Source organism: Trichomycterus rosablanca, chromosome 14 (genome assembly GCF_030014385.1).
Source record: "Trichomycterus rosablanca isolate fTriRos1 chromosome 14, fTriRos1.hap1, whole genome shotgun sequence".
In the NCBI taxonomy this organism is placed as follows: Eukaryota; Metazoa; Chordata; class Actinopteri; order Siluriformes; family Trichomycteridae; genus Trichomycterus; species Trichomycterus rosablanca.
In genome coordinates, this window is record NC_086001.1 from 28,058,902 (window position 1) to 28,078,147 (window position 19,246).

Consider the following 19,246-nt stretch of genomic DNA (forward strand, 5'->3'; position numbering starts at 1 on the left):
TAAAATTACACCTTACGAATTTCCTCAAGCAGATATTCTGACAATACTACTCTTACCTCATTCTGTTGTTAGTTACTTGACTTTTGCATAAAAAGCTAACCATCTTTATCTTAATTCCTAAATCCTTTTAAGAACCCTTTTGAAATCAACTGGCCAAATATAATTTAAAGAGAAAGGTTTTGTACTGTTATTTACTACTTTGACATCCCACATTCAGGAAAAATACACATCCATATTCTCACCTCATTTATGTATCTTTGTTTAATTGTGTTGTACTGATCAGTTCCCAGTGAAATAATACTACATGCATGTTTCTTTGGGTTGAGTCTTCTCCGTCTTTCAGTCATGCTGCTGTAACAGGACAAAAAATATGGAAGAATAAATAGGACAAATCCAGCAGGTAAATCAATTTTATATATGTAATATAATAATACCATACATATAATAATATCATGTTATATATATATATATATATATATATATATATATATATATACAGTGTATCACAAAAGTGAGTACACCCCTCACATTTCTGCAAATATTTTATTATATCTTTTCATGGGACAACACTATAGAAATAAAACTTGGATATAACTTAGAGTAGTCAGTGTACAACTTGTATAGCAGTGTAGATTTACTGTCTTCTGAAAATAACTCAACACACAGCCATTAATGTCTAAATGGCTGGCAACATAAGTGAGTACACCCCACAGTGAACATGTCCAAATTGTGCCCAAAGTGTCAATATTTTGTGTGACCACCATTATTATCCAGCACTGCCTTAACCCTCCTGGGCATGGAATTCACCAGAGCTGCACAGGTTGCTACTGGAATCCTCTTCCACTCCTCCATGATGACATCACGGAGCTGGTGGATGTTAGACACCTTGAACTCCTCCACCTTCCACTTGAGGATGCGCCACAGGTGCTCAATTGGGTTTAGTCCATCACCTTTACCTTCAGCTTCCTCAGCAAGGCAGTTGTCATCTTGGAGGTTGTGTTTGGGGTCGTTATCCTGTTGGAAAACTGCCATGAGGCCCAGTTTTCGAAGGGAGGGGATCATGCTCTGTTTCAGAATGTCACAGTACATGTTGGAATTCATGCTTCCCTCAATGAACTGCAGCTCCCCAGTGCCAGCAACACTCATGCAGCCCAAGACCATGATGCTACCACCACCATGCTTGACTGTAGGCAAGATACAGTTGTCTTGGTACTTCTCACCAGGGCGCCGCCACACATGCTGGACACCATCTGAGCCAAACAAGTTTATCTTGGTCTCGTCAGACCACAGGGCATTCCAGTAATCCATGTTCTTGGACTGCTTGTCTTCAGCAAGCTGTTTGCGGGCTTTCTTGTGCATCAGCTTCCTTCTGGGATGACGACCATGCAGACCGAGTTGATGCAGTGTGCGGCGTATGGTCTGAGCACTGACAGGCTGACCTCCCACGTCTTCAACCTCTGCAGCAATGCTGGCAGCACTCATGTGTCTATTTTTTAAAGCCAACCTCTGGATATGACGCCGAACACGTGGACTCAACTTCTTTGGTCGACCCTGGCGAAGCCTGTTCCGAGTGGAACCTGTCCTGGAAAACCGCTGTATGACCCCAACCACCATGCTGTAGCTCAGTTTCAGGGTGTTAGCAATCTTCTTATAGCCCAGGCCATCTTTGTGGAGAGCAACAATTCTATTTCTCACATCCTCAGAGAGTTCTTTGCCATGAGGTGCCATGTTGAATATCCAGTGGCCAGTATGAGAGAATTGTACCCAAAACACCAAATTTAACAGCCCTGCTCCCCATTTACACCTGGGACCTTGACACATGACACCAGGGAGGGACAACGACACATTTGGGCACAATTTGGACATGTTCACTGTGGGGTGTACTCACTTATGTTGCCAGCTATTTAGACATTAATGGCTGTGTGTCGAGTTATTTTCAGAAGACAGTAAATCTACACTGCTATACAAGTTGTACACTGACTACTCTAAGTTATATCCAAGTTTCATGTCTATAGTGTTGTCCCATGAAAAGATATAATGAAATATTTGCAGAAATGTGAGGGGTGTACTCACTTTTGTGATACACTGTATATACAGTGTATCACAAAAGTGAGTACACCCCTCACATTTCTGCATATATTTAAGTATATCTTTTCATGGGACAACACTGACAAAATGACACTTTGACACAATGAAAAGTAGTCTGTGTGCAGCTTATATAACAGTGTAAATTTATTCTTCCCTCAAAATAACTCAATATACAGCCATTAATGTCTAAACCACCGGCAACAAAAGTGAGTAAACCCCTAAGAGACTACACCCCTAAATGTCCAAATTGAGCACTGCTTGTCATTTTCCCTCCAAAATGTCATGTGATTTGTTAGTGTTACTAGGTCTCAGGTGTGCATAGGGAGCAGGTGTGTTCAATTTAGTAGTACAGCTCTCACACTCTCTCATACTGGTCACTGAAAGTTCCAACATGGCACCTCATGGCAAAGAACTCTCTGAGGATCTTAAAAGACGAAGTGTTGCGCTACATGAAGATGGCCAAGGCTACAAGAAGATTGCCAACACCCTGAAACTGAGCTGCAGCACAGTGGCCAAGATCATCCAGCGTTTTAAAAGAGCAGGGTCCACTCAGAACAGACCTCGCGTTGGTCGTCCAAAGAAGCTGAGTGCACGTGCTCAGCGTCACATCCAACTGCTGTCTTTGAAAGATAGGCGCAGGAGTGCTGTCAGCATTGCTGCAGAGATTGAAAAGGTGGGGGGTAAGCCTGTCAGTGCTCAGACCATACGCCGCACACTACATCAAATTGGTCTACATTGCTGTCACCCCAGAAGGAAGCCTCTTCTGAAGTCTCTACACAAGAAAGCCCGCAAACAGTTTGCTGAAGACATGTCAACAAAGGACATGGATTACTGGAACCATGTCCTATGGTCTGATGAGACCAAGATTAATTTGTTTGGTTCAGATGGTCTCAAGCATGTGTGGCGGCAATCAAGTGAGGAGTACAAAGATAAGTGTGTCATGCCTACAGTCAAGCATGGTGGTGGGAATGCCATGGTCTGGGGCTGCATGAGTGCAGCAGGTGTTGGGGAGTTACATTTCATTGAGGGACACATGAACTCCAATATGTACTGTGAAATACTGAAGCAGAGCATGATCCCCTCCCTCCGGAAACTGGGTCGCAGGGCAGTGTTCCAGCATGATAATTACCCCAAACACACCTCTAAGACGACCACTGCTTTATTGAAGAGGCTGAGGGTAAAGGTGATGGACTGGCCAAGCATGTCTCCAGACCTAAACCCAATAGAACATCTTTGGGGCATCCTCAAGCGGAAGGTGGAGGAGCGCAAAGTCTCGAATATCCGCCAGCTCCGTGATGTCGTCATGGAGGAGTGGAAAAGCATTCCAGTGGCAACCTGTGAAGCTCTGGTAAACTCCATGCCCAGAAGAGTTAAGGCAGTTCTGGGAAATAATGGTGGCCACACAAAATATTGACACTTCAGGAACTTTCACTAAGGGGTGTACTCACTTTTGTTGCCGGTGGTTTAGACATTAATGGCTGTATATTGAGTTATTTTGAGGGAAGAATAAATTTACACTGTTATATAAGCTGCACACAGACTACTTTTCATTGTGTCAAAGTGTCATTTTGTCAGTGTTGTCCCATAAAAAGATATACTTAAATATCTGCAGAAATGTGAGTGGTGTACTCACTTTTGTGATACACTGTATATATATATGTATATATATATATATATATATATATATATTAGGGCTGTCAAACGATTAAAATTTTTAATCGCGATTAATCTCAGAATTTCATATAGTTAATCGCGATTAATCGCATTAAAAAAAATCTGTGTAAATGTTATAGAAAACAAGGATTTTTAAGTGAAATGTTACAATTAAAATGGTGAACACATTTTATGCTAAATGTACTTATGTTAAAAACTGCTGGGACAAGAGAAAACTGTAAGGGAGTTTTATTCACTCACATACTAGGCAGTAAATGTCAGATTGTAGGTTAGAATTTCTCCATCAGCAAACATTGTAGATCAGCGGTGCTTTAGGTGGGATAAGGCGTAGTTATTGTATCAGACTTGTCTGTGGTTGTATCGTGACGATGGTTTGATGGACGTTTCTACACGAAGTGAGTGTGTTTTGACCCTTTGGGGCTTCCATAGTTCATGAACTAACGTGCTCGACTTTCCGGTATTCGGTACAGAAGAAGAAGTTAATTAAGTGTAATAAAGTGTTCTGCTCCCGACAACTTGTGAATATAGCGTGTATTTATTTCTTTATTATGCAAGTGCATCACTACCACGATCGGTTACATTATGTTAACAAACCGCAAATGAAAAACGGTGGCAAGTCCGACATTAAAACGTTTGTTCTACCAGTCAAGTGTCAACATGAACTAGAATTTGCGTTAATGGCACTAATTTTTTTAATCGCGTTACATTGAGGTCGCGTTAATGCGTTATTATCGCGTTAACTTCGACAGCCCTAATATATATATAAATTAATAATACTTAATATTTCTACATCATGAATACAGATAAAATCTGTTTCCTCTTATAGTTTTCTTATTGTTCCTCATATACAGTAGAAACTAATTCACACAAATATACATACAGCATTTTACATGACTTAGATTCTTATCATAAAAGCTTTATCTAAGTTCATGTTATTTCACTTTACAGAATAGCCTTTCAATTCTTTGTTTGTGTTTAGGATTAAATGTAAATAACTTCTCTGCTGAGATAAATAGGTGTAGTTTGACTTCACCCATCATGCTTTGTGGCTCCATCTAGTTCATTTGCACACGTTCCATAGATAATGAGCTAGTACTTCACACAAGAAGGTGTGAATGGTTGGCTGATGATTGACCAATGCAGAGTTTTTAACTGGTCTTGGGTCTTTGTCCTCAGCTCTATTTAAGGACTAAACTCTAGACTTGTAGCTGAGTCACTTGGTAAGAAGGATCTTCTGCACGTTCTTCATTAGAAACGACCTGCTGGAGACACCAGCTTTGTTAAAGTGGCTGCCAGGGTTCTAACAGGAAGGTAAAGGGTTTTCTTGTTTGTTTCTTTTACATTTATGTTGCATTTGTTGTTCTTTTTATTTTATGATGTTATTTAATATTATCAGGTTAATATATTCAGACAGTTTAAAATAGCTTTATGCTCATAATTGTGGTGATTTATGAAGCCTTTTTTACTCCCAGCACACCAAAGATTTACACTTGTGAGCTAATTATTACTCCTGTCATGAACTGGATTAGATTTGCTTGGTGCAGGACTGATGATGAGAAAGTCAGATCTCTTATATCTTTATTTATATCAAGTTATTTATAGTTATTTAATTATTAATATCTGCAGTATTTATAAGTATGTTATCCTGATGTTCTTTGAATTTAGATTCTCACTTAGACGTGAAGTGAATTTAATGTTTTTATTACTAGGTGAAGAGTTTAATATTATTGTGGTATTAATGTAGTAAAAGTAATTCTAATTAATCGACTTGTTTCTTTGTTTCTGTTGCTTTCCAAGGAAACAGTTTCTACAGTCTTATCAAAGCATAAACATGAAGAACTTTCATCACTGCTCAGAGTGTGGGAAGAGTTTTACTACGCAGGGTAATCTCCAACAACACCAGCGCATTCACACAGGAGAGAAGCCATATCACTGCTCAGAGTGTGGGAAGAGTTTTACTATGCAGAGTAATCTTCAACAGCACCAGCGCATTCACACAGGAGAGAAGCCATATCACTGCTCAGAGTGTGGGAAGAGTTTTTCTCATCAGACTACACTCCAACAACACCAGCGTATTCACACAGGAGAGAAGCCATATCACTGCTCAGAGTGTGGGAAAAGTTTTACTATGCAGAGTAATCTTCAACGACACCAGCGCATTCATACAGGAGAGAAGCCATATCACTGCTCAGAGTGTGGAAAGTGTTTTGCTGAACAGGGTAACCTCCAAAAACACCAGCGTATTCACACAGGAGAGAAACCGTATCACTGCTTAGAGTGTGGAAAGTGTTTTGCTGAACAGGGTAACCTTCAAAAACACCAGCGTATTCACACAGGAGAGAAACCGTATTACTGCTCAGAATGTGGAAAGAGTTTTGCTCAACAGAGTAACCTCCAAAATCACCAGCATATTCACACAGGAGAGAAACCGTATCACTGCACTGAGTGTGGAAAGATTTTTGCTCATGAAAAGAATCTAATACGGCATTAGCGTATTCACATCGAGAAACTACATCACTGTTAAGAGTGTGGGAAGTATTTTATTGCATATTATGTTCTCCAACAACACCAGCGCATTCACACAGGAGAGAACTGTTCATTGTCTGATAAGAACTTTAGTGAAAGGAATATCCTTTAAGTACACCACACCAGCGCATTCACATAAGAGGATGACCCATATTGCTGCTTATAGTGCGGATGAAGTTTTACTGAAAGCAGCATTTTTTATAGTTTTTGTGACTGGAGTCGTCTTGAAAAACACCAGTGCATTCAGCGGAGAAAATAAAATTATTCTCCACTACTGCATGTACAGAAAAAGCTATGTGTACTTTCTTTTTCTACTAATATCCACTACAACTGTTCTACTTCAATTATATAATGTACATGATGGTATGAATATTATTATTAATCATCAAATGTAATGTGGTGTAACGTACCAACCTCAGATCTGAATCTGTTTTTGTTCTTTATTCAAGTTTAATCTACTTTAATAAACACAGAACAACTTTTATTTTCAAGTGGAAGAATTTTACCCTGGTCTTTATGGTGTTTGCAAAGTTTTCATAAATGAATAGCCTCTTACTTTAACACTTCTAGGTCTACAATCCAAAATTCTAGTCTTTAGATGATTTCCACTTAGCAAATAATGAACCGTCCTCAACCAGAATGTACATGAGAAGGTGTGAATGGAGGGCTGTGGACTGAACAGTGTTGCATTGTTCTATCATCATGAGTCTTTGTTCTTTGTGTTTATCTATAGACCAAATTAGTGGTAGCTAAACTCCTTTGTTAAAATAAATTCTCATATTTACGTTTAATTATCCCACCATCTTCTAGTGCATAAAACTCAGTTCATATAAATCCTAATACAGACTGCACTGACATGTTTTAACATTACATTTAAAAATAAATAAATACTATTGTGGTAGTTCAGGTGTTTTCTTATCATGGAGGTGACCAACTGACCAAGACCAATTGAGGGGTCAGGAGACAAGTGTTTATTTATTGATGAATAAATATATTTGTTAAACTGTAAATTCCATCCGAGTCCTCTGTGTGATGAGAGTTTGGTTTTGAATCTGATGTCAGCAAATGTGTCCATGGTTGTTAAATGGGACTAAACTCATGGTCAATGTATTTGTATAGGCCTGAGCTGGAGTGACCTGAAATTCTATTCATAAATCATAACAGAATAAAAAGACTAAATCATTAATAAAGAAGATTGGAGAGGAGAAGAAAACAGGAGAGGAAAGAACAGAAAAGAGTGGAAGTGAAATTCAGAGCTTGAGATCTAAAACGATTATAAAAAAATAATAAAATGACTAATAGTTTAATGATATTACTAGCTGTAATACCAATGTAAACAAAATACATCACAAAAAGTATCAATAGGAATGTAAAAAAAACGATATTAATATTATTAATAATAATAAAAGATTCACTAGTAGTACACTGATCAATCATTTGCCATTTCACCAATATCTGTGACACCCTGGATTCTGGGCTAGTTTCAGCTTCAGGGTTTATTGTAGACCAGACATTAGGCTGGATAATTTTGCTGAACCTGGCAACTCTCGCAATTTTCCCGCCAAATTGGGCTTGTTTAAAAATTCAGTAATGGTTGAAAATTGGGCTACTTTCAAAATGTGTCACGGCTGTCTAAAAGCTTTCATTGCAAACCGTACAAAATGTGTTTAATGATGATTTGTTCTCACATACAGTAGTGTTTAAAAAAATAGCAGTGATTTTAAAAAAGTGAATAAAGCACAAAATCATTATAATAACTTTTATTTCCATAAATACAAATGCACTGAAAATACTACACTTTTAATTCTAAATCAAAACATTAACAACATTTTGCCAGTTTGTGTTAATCCTTTACAGAAAATTAAGAAAAATGAATATTAGGCTGTTCAAAAAAATAGCAGTGCCAGCATTTTTCATTAAAAACTCAAAAAAATTATCTATAACATGAAGAAATGTTTGAGGTTTTACTTTACTTTAAATTACTGAACTAATATTTAGTGGCAAAACAATTGTTTCTGAGATCTGTGTTGCATCGAGTCGATCAACTTCTGGCACCTCTGAACAGGTATGGATGATTAGACTACATTCCACAGTTCTTCTGCAATTTTGGGTTTTGCCTCAAAAAAACGCGCTTCAGACGTCAGCCCACAGGTTCTCTATGGGATTGAGGTCAGGGGATTGGGCTGGTCACTCTATTACCTCAATCTTGTTTGTCTGTAACCAAGATTCATCATTGTCATGTTGAAACACCCATTTTAAGGACATTTCTTCTTCTACATAGGGCAACATGATCTCCTCAAGTATTCTGATATATTTAAACTGATCCATGATCCCTCGTATGTGATAAATAGGCAACATGATCTCCTCAAGTATTCTGATATAGTTAAACTGATCCATGATCCCTCGTATGTGATAAATAGGCATGAGAAACATCCCATATCATCATTTTGTACCACCATGCTTTACTGTCTTCACAGTGAACTTTGGATTGAATTCAGTGCTCGAGGGTCGTCTGACATACTGTCTACAGCCACTAGACCCAAAAAGAACAATTTTGCTTTCACCAGTCCACAAAATGTTGAGCCATTTCTCTTTGGACCAGTCAATGTGTTCTTGGCAAATGTGAACCCATTCAGGTCGTGTCTTTTTCTTAACAACGGGACTTTGCAAGGAGTTCTTGCTGGTAAATTGGCTTCACTTAATCATCTTCTGTACTCACTGGTAACTTCAGATGTTCCTAATTCTTTCTGGAGGTGATCATTGGCTGAGTATTTGCCATTTTGGCTATTCTTCGATCCATTGGAACAGTAGTTCCACGCTTCCTTCTGCGTCTTTCAGGTGTTGGTTGTCACTTCAAGGCATTTGAGATCATTTTAGCTGAGCAGCCTAGAATTTGCTGCACTTCTCTGTATGTTTTTCCCTCTACTATCAACTTTTTAATCAAAGTATGCTGTTCATCAGAAAAATGTCTGGAACAACCCATTTTACCCAGTATTTCAGAAGGAAACGCGCTATGACCAAGCTGTGCAACATTTGCCACCCTCCTAAATTAAATAAGGGCCAAATTTGACACACGTTCTTCTGCAGAATTAATGATTTCACCAGCACTGGGCAGCTCCTTCTGTGACCGGCTGCTTCACCCCAAATGTGGGAAGGAGCGGTACCGCAGTTCCTTCCTTCCAGCTGCTGTTAGACTGTATAACCAGCACTGCTCCAAGCAGATCACACACACACACTTTAAATTATTCATAACAATGTTTGACTTTTTTCCCCATGTGAAATTATTACAATGTGCAATATTTCTCCCAGGTGCAATTATTTGTAATTATTGTAAATATTTTTCAGAGTTTTTTTCCTGACTTATTATTAATATTATTATTATTATTATTATTATTATTATATATTGTTCCTCTTATTGTCTATCTTTTTATACTGAGTGCTGTACTATCCCTTTGCTGCTGCAACGATGGGAATTTCCCCACTGTGGGACTAATAAAGGATTATCTCATCTTATCTTATCTTATCTTCATAGACGGTGCTTTTTATGCTTTTAAACTTTAAAACATGAAGAGTTTTTTATTACAACAAACACAACATCAATTAATAATGATAAAAATAAAATAATAATAATAAAGTCACAAATCTGTACCCAAGTAACAAGCTGTAATTTATTTCTAGCACCACTAGATGGTAACGATGTCTGTACAACATTTTGAACTTCACTTTAAAAGTCAGTTAAATGTGTTTTACTGTAGTAAGAATGAAAGTATGAGCTGATCTTTGTCTCATTGTGTAGCTTTGATGAAGAAAAAGCCGCTGGGTCAGTGTGTAACAGGAGGTTTGGAGTGAAGGTGGGTGTGTGTGGATAAAAGCTTCCAGCACCTGATATTACCAAGCGGTCTCCCATCCAAGTACTAACCAGGCCTGATCCTGCTTAGCTTCTGAGATCAGGTGTTCTCAGGGTGGTGTGGCCGTAAGCGAGAGATGTAGTAAACAAGCTGCTTCTTATAGACGTCCGTCGTTCAGCCTTTCACTCCGCTGTGTGTCGTCTTTTACTTTCTCTGTTCTACATGCAGCTTTTCAAATAAAAGATCCTGAAACAGAGACAAAACACACAGAGAACCACACACACCGCTCAGCTGCTGCTGCTGATCCTCTTTCACCTGCATTTAGTACAAAACACCACAACAAATCATCTGGATTCAACCTTTTCTTCACTAGGATTTATATGAACTGGGTTTTATGCACTAGGAGATGGTGGGATAATTAAACGTAAATATGAGTATTTCTTTTAACAAAGGAGTTTAGCTACCACTAATTTGGTCTATAGATAAACACAAAGAACAAAGACTCATGATGATAGAACAATGCAACACTGTTCAGTCCACAGCCCTCCATTCACACCTTCTCATGTACATTCTGATAGAGGACGGTTCATTATTTGCTAAGTGGAAATCATCTAAAGACTAGAATTTTGGAGTGTAGATCTAGAAGTGTTAAAGTAAGAGGCTATTCATTTATGAAAACTTTGCAAACACCATAAAGACCAGGGTAAAATTCTTCCACTTGAAAATAAAAGTTGTTCTGTGTTTATTAAAGTAGATTAAACTTGATTAAAGAACAAAAACAGATTCAGATCTGAGGTTGGTACATTACACCACATTACATTTGATGATTAATGATCATATTCATACCATAATGTACATTTGATAAGTGAAGTAGAACAGTTCTAGTGGATATTAGTAGAAAATGAAACAAGACTTCAGTCACAAAAACGTAACTTCTGTGTGACCGTACTGGTGTCTGTTAAAAATGCTGCTTCCAGTAAAACTTCATCTGCACTATGAGCAGCAATATGGGTCATCCTCTTATGTGAATGCGCTGGTGTAGTGTACTTAAAGGATATTCCTTTCACTAAAGTTCTTTTCAGACAGTGAACAGTGATACGACCTCTCTCCTGTGTGAATTTGCTGGTGTTGTTGGAGAACATGTGCAATAAAATACTTCCCACACTCTTAACAGTGATGTAGTTTCTCTATGTGAATATGCTGATGCCGTTTGAGACTATTTTCATGAGCAAAAATCTTTCCACACACTGAGCAGTAATACGGTTTCTCTCCTGTGTGAATACGCTGGTGTTTTAGAAGGGTACCATGTTCAGCAAAACTCTTTCCACACTCTAAGCAGTGATACGGTTTCTCTCCTGTGTGAATACACTGGTGTTTTTGGAGGTTACTCTGTTGAGCAAAACTTTTTCCACACTCTGAGCAGTGATACGACTTTTCTCCAGTGTGAACACGCTGGTGTACCTTAAGAGCATTACTGTAAGCAAAACTCTTTCCACACTCTAAGCAGTGATACTGTTTCTCTCCTGTGTGAATACGCTGGTGTACTTTAAGAGCATTACTGTAAGCAAAACTCTTTCCACACTCTGAGCAGTGATGCGGTTTCTCTCCTGTATGAATACGCTGGTGTACTTTAAGAGCATTACTGTAAGCAAAACTCTTTCCACACTCTAAGCAGTGATACTGTTTCTCTCCTGTGTAAATACGCTGGTGTAATTTAAGGTTACTGCTTTGAGTAAAACTCTTTTCACACTCTAAGCAGTGATATGGCTTCTCTCCTGTATGAATACGCTGGTGTCGTTGGAGATTACTCTGCGTAGTAAAACTCTTCCCACACTCTGAGCAGTGATGAAAGTTCTTCATGTTTATGCTTTGATAAGACTGTAGAAACTGTTTCCTTGGAAAGCAACAGAAACAAAGAAACGAGTCGATTAATTAGAATTGCTTTTACTACATTAATACCACAATAATATTAAACTCTTCACCTAGTAATAAAAACATTAAATTCACTTCACGTCTAAGTGAGAATCTGAATTCAAAGAACATCAGGATAAAATACTTATAAATACTGCAGATATTAATAATTAAATAACTATAAATAACTTGATATAAATAAAGATATAAGAGATCTGACTTTCTCAACATCAGTCCTGCACCAAGCAAATCTAATCCAGTTCATGACAGGACTAATAATTAGCTCACAAGTGTAAATCTTTGGTGTGCTGGGAGTAAAAAAGGCTTCATAAAACACCACAATTATGAGCATAAAGCTATTTTAAACAGTCTGAATATATTAACCTGATAATATTACATAACATAATAAAATACAAAGAACAACAAATGCAACATAAATGTAAAAGAAACAAACAAGAAAACCCTTTACCTTCCTGTTAGAATCCTGGCAGCTACTTTAACAAAGCTGGTGTCTCCAGCAGGTCGTTTCTAATGAAGAACGTGCAGAAGATCCTTCTTACCAAGTGACTCAGCTACAAGTCTAGAGTTTAGTCCTTAAATAGAGCTGAGGACAAAGACCCAAGACCAGTTCAAAACTCTGCATTGGTCAATCATCAGCCAACCATTCACACCTTCTTGTGTGAAGTACTAGCTCATTATCTATGGAACGTGTGCAAATGTGCACTTGTGTGTCTGTGAACTGTTTGATTTACTACTGCGGTCAAGCCTTCACTTCAAAATGCTCAGTCAAATCAGCCCCCACATTGTTTGTGAAGATGTGCGTATACTAAACATTACGGCAAAAGCATCTGGCGGAACTATTTAGGATAGAATTTCAGGCTTTAAAAAAAAAATGGTTTGGTAATAACTGGACATTATGATTTTACTTTAAATTTAAAGTCAACTAAAATATATTCTAAGCTCATTTCCGTTATAATTTAGATTGTTATTAAATGGAATAATCTTGATTACATGAACTGTTATTGTTATTAAAAGGAGTTCTCTTGTTTCCACAGAACAATTCCACTTCATAATGATAGTACACAACATGTAGGTTACAAATACATTATAGAAATGTGAATTTAAAAGGCCTTTATTATAGTTTAAGTTTAAGGGTACCAAAAAAATAGGGTTTAAATCAGGGGTGGGTAATTAAATTTTCCAAGGGGCCACATAAGAAACTGGGACTGTTGTGTAATACCAATGTAAACAAAATACATCACAAAAAAGTATCAATCGGGAATGTAAAATGAAACAATATTATTATTAATAATAAAAGATTCACTAGTAGTACTGATCGTTCATTTGCCATTTCACCAGTATCTGTGACACCCTGGATTCTGGGCTAGTTTCAGCTTCAGGGTTGATTTTAGACCAGGCTGAACCTGGCAACTCTCACGATTTTCCCGCCCAAATTGGGCTACTTTCAAAATGTGTCACGGCTGTCTAAAAGCTTTCATTACAAAGCGTACAAAATGTTTTTAATGAGGATTTGCACTCACATATCTATGAACAAGGTCTGCTAGTTTTAGCATGTGAAGGGCGGGTTTAGACAGACTTTGAGCTGGATATTTGTGCTAGACTTGGCATCCCTGGGTAGAGTTGAATTGTTTGGCGCTGGTTCCAGTCGCTGCTGGAGGTAAAGAGACCGAGTACAAGTACAGTCTGTGTTCCTGTAGTTATGAACTGCTCTCATTCTCAGCAGTTTGAACAGGATTTGAACGGAAGGTAAAGCTCTTATTTTCAGGTTTTGTTTCCTTCACTTTATTAATCTTTATGTTTCCTCAGTGAGCTCGTATCACTGCTCAGAATGTAGAAAGTGCTTCAGTAAATCCAACAGTTCACATATTTCTACACCATAAATACAGATAAATCTATAGGTGGGTGTTTCCTCTTCTAGTTTTCTTATTGTTCCTCATATACAGTAGAAACTAATTCACACAAATATACATACAGCATTTTACATGACTTAGATTCTTATCATAAAAGCTTTATCTAAGTTCATGTCATTTCACTTTACAGAATAGCCTTTCAATTCCTTGTTTGTGTTTAGGATTAAATGTAAATAACTTTTCTGTTAAGATAAATAGGTGTAGTTTGACTTCACCCATCATGCTTTGTGGCTCCATCTAGTTCATTTGCACACGTTCCATAGATAATGAGCTAGTACTTTACACAAGAAGGTGTGAATAGTTGTCTGATGATTGACCAATGCAGAGCTTTTGAACTGGTCTTGGGTCTTTGCCCTCAGCTCTATTTAAGGACTAAACTCTAGACTTGTAGCTGAGTCACTTGGTAAGAAGGATCTTCTGCACGTTCTTCATTAGAAACGACCTGCTGGAGACACCAGCTTTGTTAAAGTGGCTGCCAGGATTCTAACAGGAAGGTAAAGGGTTTTCTTGTTTGTTTCTTTTACATTTATGTTGCATTTGTTGTTCTTTATATTTTATTATGTTATTTAATATTATCAGGTTAATATATTCAGACTGTTTAAAATACCGTTATGCTCATAATTGTGGTGTTTTATGAAGCCTTTTTTACTCCCAGCACACCAAAGATTTACACTTGTGAGCTAATTATTAGTCCTGTCATGAACTGGATTAGATTTGCTTGGTGCAGGACTGATGTTGAGAAAGTCAGATCTCTTATATCTTTATTTATATCAAGTTATTTATAGTTATTTCATTATTAATATCTGCAGTATTTATAAGTATTTTATCCTGATGTTCTTTGAATTCAGATTCTCACTTAGACGTGAAGTGAATTTAATGTTTTTATTACTAGGTGAAGAGTTTAATATTATTGTGGTATTAATGTAGTAAAAGTAATTCTAATTAATCGACTTGTTTCTTTGTTTCTGTTGCTTTCCAAGGAAACAGTTTCTACAGTCTTATCAAAGCATAAACATGAAGAACTTTCATCACTGCTCAGAGTGTGGGAAGAGTTTTACTACACAGGGTAATCTCCAACGACACCAGCGCATTCATACAGGAGAGAAGCCGTATCACTGCTCAGAGTGTGGAAAGAGTTTTGCTCAACAGGGTAACCTTCAAAAACACCAGCGTATTCACACAGGAAAGAAACCGTATCACTGCTCAGAGTGTGGGAAGAGTTTTACTATGCAGAGTAATCTCCAACGACACCAGCGCATTCACACAGGAGAGAAGCCATATCACTGCTCAGAGTGTGGGAAGAGTTTTACTCAAAGTAGTGACCTTAAAGTACACCAGCGTGTTCACACAGGAGAAAAGCCGTATCACTGCTCAGAGTGTGGGAAGAGTTTTGCTCAACAGAGTAAACTCCAACAACACCAGCGTATTCACACAGGAGAGAAACCGTATCACTGCTTGGAGTGTGAAAAGAGTTTTGCTTACAGTAATGCTCTTAAAGTACACCAGCGTATTCACACAGGAGAGAAACCATATCACTGCTCAGAGTGTGGAAAGAGTTTTGCTCAACAGGGCAACCTTCAAAACCACCAGCGTATTCACACAGGAGAGAAACCGTATTACTGCTCAGAGTGTGGAAAGATTTTTGCTCATGAAAATAGTCTCAAACGGCATCAGCGTATTCACATAGAAAAACTACATCACTGTTAAGAGTGTGGGAAGTATTTTATTGCACATTATGTTCTCCAACACCACCAGCGCATTCACACAGGAGAGAGGTCGTATCACAGTTCACTGTCTGAAAAGAACTTTAGTGAAAGGAATATCCTTTAAGTACACCACACCAGCGCATTCACATAAGAGGATGACCCATATTGATGCTTATAGTGCGGATTAAGTTTTACTGGAAGCAGCATTTTTAATAGACACCAGTACGGTCACACAGAAGTTACGTTTTTGTGACTGAAGTCTTGTTTCATTTTCTACTAATATCCACTAGAACTGTTCTACTTCAATTATCAAATGTACATGATGGTGTGAATATGATTATTAATTATCAAATGTAATGTGGTGTAATGTACCAACCTCAGATCTGAATCTGTTTTTATTCATTATTCAAGTTTAATCTACTTTAATAAACACAGAACAACTTTTACTTTCAAGTGGAAGAATTTTACCCTGGTCTTTATGGTGTTTGCTAAGTTTTCATAAATGAATAGCCTCTTACTGATCGATCATTTGCCATTTCACCAATATCTGTGACACCCTGGATTCTGGGCTAGTTTTAGCTTCAGGGTTGATTTTAGACCAGACATTAGGCTGGATAATTTTGTTGAACCTGGCAACTCTCGTGATTTTCCAGCCTAATTGGGCTTTATCTAAGTTCATGTCATTTCACTTTACAGAATAGCCTTTCAATTCCTTGTTTGTGTTTAGGATTAAATGTAAATAACTTTTCTACTAAGATAAATAGGTGTAGTTAGACTTCACCCATCATGCTTTGTGGCTCCATCTAGTTCATTTGCACACGTTCCATAGATAATGAGCTAGTACTTCACACAAGAAGGTGTGAATAGTTGGCTGATGATTAACCAATGCAGAGTTTTGAACTCGTCTTGGGTCTACACTAACCTCATTCAACCAACTGCATGGCAGCACAAAAACCATTTGAGATTCTGCACACTTTCAGTGAAGATCTGCAGAAATGAGCGACTCCTAAACTGAATTTGTTTGTTATTGTACCAGAAATGCAGCAGTTTCATGTTATTTTAATGATCCGAGATCTCAGGCCTACTTCAGACATCTCTGTCTAGTCATTTCTTATGTTCAGACTTTCTTAATACACATCTAAGAGGTTTTGTGGGTTCTTATATGTGTGAACTATCTAAACTATACTGTATTGTGGTACATTCATTCAGCCTTCATCAGTTTAGACCCGCCCACTTAACCACCAATTTGCCTCCACAGTGAGCCAGTATAGAGAGAGATTTTTTTTTTTTTTTGTGTACCGTCCAATGAAACAGCTGTGCTGTCGACTGTGCACGTGTTTCTGTGGCGCAATCGGTTAGCGCGTTCGGCTGTTAACCGAAAGGTTGGTGGTTTGAGCCCACCCAGGGACGAGTGTCTTTTACTGCACAACCGTGCCTGATGATCAAACCTTTAAACCTCAGTGTATATTATCTGGAAACAGATGCTCTTCATATAGAAATATGCTTTACATTTACTTGATGGTAATAAGTCTTAGTGAAGTCTTAATGAACAATTAAAACATCAATTCAGGTTTTTAGTTCAACTGGGGAAAATATTAACAGTAGCTCAACTTCCTAAAACCCAGAATCTACAAGTATAAATCCTACATTCATTCCACATACTTACCGTGTGCAGGACCTGAGTCGTATCTGCTCCAGTCACTGGTTGGTGACATTAAGCTCAGTCAAGAACTTTATTAAATATATAGTTTAGATACGTAGTTCACACATATAAGAACCCACAAAACCTCTTAGATGTGTATTAAGAAAGTCAGTTTCAGCTGCTTGATTGGGGTTAGTGTAGCATTATGTACAAAGATCTAAAAAAAGCCCAGATGAACTGGCCAGTTAGCTCAGTTGGTTAGAGCGTGGTGCTAATAACGCCAAGGTTGTGGGTTTGATCCCCGTACAAGCCACACCCACTCTTGGACTTCTTCTCTAACTAGCAGGTCCTATTGACCTGAGCTTCAAACGTTGTCTCTGACAAGTGTGAGATCTTTTTAATAACCCCTGTCATTCAAGTCAGAAACATGCCATTATTTCAATTTGCCAAACTTAATGACCCTTCTGTAAATGGTTTAATGTGCACACTGCTGCTACTGCCTTGTTTTTCTTTTCTACAATGTAAGTTCATACCTTTAGGTTCATGTTATTTGAGATCTCTCCATAGATTTCTTCCTCATGTGCAGAAAGACGCAGTTCAGTTTTACCCCTTTTCCACCAAAAAAAACATGGTTCTTGAACCGTTTCTGTTCAGGTTTCTCAGAACGTTGGTGTTCTGTAGAGAACCGACGCACGTTTCCACCAGTTTTTGAAAACCAAGCAGCGTCATCATGGGTGGGCATTACTGAACGAAAGTTAAGAGTAGTAATATCATGGCGGAGTGTGTAGATTATGTGCAAGCATTTGTGCTGCTGTTACAGATGTTCGTTCTTATGTAAAAAGCATTGATCTAACAATCGGTGATAAGAAGATGCGATGTGTTTGTCTCAGTTGTTGTTTTTTTTAGTTCGTTAACGTGAGAAGCGTTTTGCGCTTCGTTTTCACTGCGACTCTCGGTCCACAGACGGACGTCACGGTTCGGGCTGAAAAACCAGGTATTCTGTGGTGCCAGATTGGCCCGCTAGTTCACTGTCTGGAACCTCTTTTTATCGGTGGAAACACACATTTGTTTGTGAAGTGCAGTGTGTTAGAAAACAGCTGTGCATTTATTTAAAAGTCACATATGCATTTGCAACAGCTGCGTTTTGTATTTGTAAATCACAATGTGTGCGTTAGATAGTCGTGTTTTTATTTGTACATCGTGTTGTGTTTGTTTACAAATCATATCATATTTACAGAATACGTTCTGTTTATTTGCGAAGTTTTGGCACTAAATTAGCTCCATATACGATTACTTACATTAATTTTTACTTAAGTACGAGTAAAGTTACTAGCCTAAAAATCTACTCAAGTAAAAAGTAACTCATTTAAAATGTACTCAGGAGGGCGTGTCTCTTCTGTGGAATGCAAACATGACAAGTGGATATAAATCTCACAGTAGTTGTTTTTAATTAAAATATAATAGAATAAACATGTTGATACAACATTTACAACATTTAGGGATGTGTAATGTGTCATTTTAGTTCCATAAAACATTTTAAACTGCATAACCACCGTGTCGTAGAATGATTCGATTCTATTGAACGGCCCTTTAAACTGAAAGGGCCCGATTTGCACTGTTGGGAGTCATTATATATACGGCTCTTGAAAATGAACCGAGTAAAAGATCCGACTCCCCATCTCAGAATTCACTGCAGCAGTTTCCCAGACACAATTTTTTTTTTTGCGTTTTTTTTATTTTACTCAGTAACAGATGTTATTTAAAATGTAGCGAATTACAATTCCTAATACAAAATATACTTAAGTAAAAGTTAAATTACAGGCTGTAAAATCTACAAGTACACAAAAAACGACTCAATTACAGTAACATGAGTAAATGTAATTCGTTACTTTCCACCTCTGTAAAATACTTTCCACACTC

General features: G+C 37.8%; 1 protein-coding gene and 1 pseudogene across 1 annotated transcript; one reads left to right on the plus strand and one right to left on the minus strand.

The window, feature by feature from the left end:
- Positions 1-5,587: 5,587 nt before the first annotated feature.
- LOC134326714 (zinc finger protein 345-like) lies at positions 5,588-15,583 on the plus strand (the record flags this gene model as incomplete). The annotated part of the gene is made up of 2 exons (XM_063008891.1): positions 5,588-6,161; positions 15,057-15,583. Coding segments are annotated over exons 1-2 (1,095 nt in total), but the record flags the coding sequence as incomplete, so codon positions are not given.
- LOC134327240 (5S ribosomal RNA) lies at positions 10,159-10,267 on the minus strand (annotated as a pseudogene).
- Positions 15,584-19,246: the final 3,663 nt, after the last annotated feature.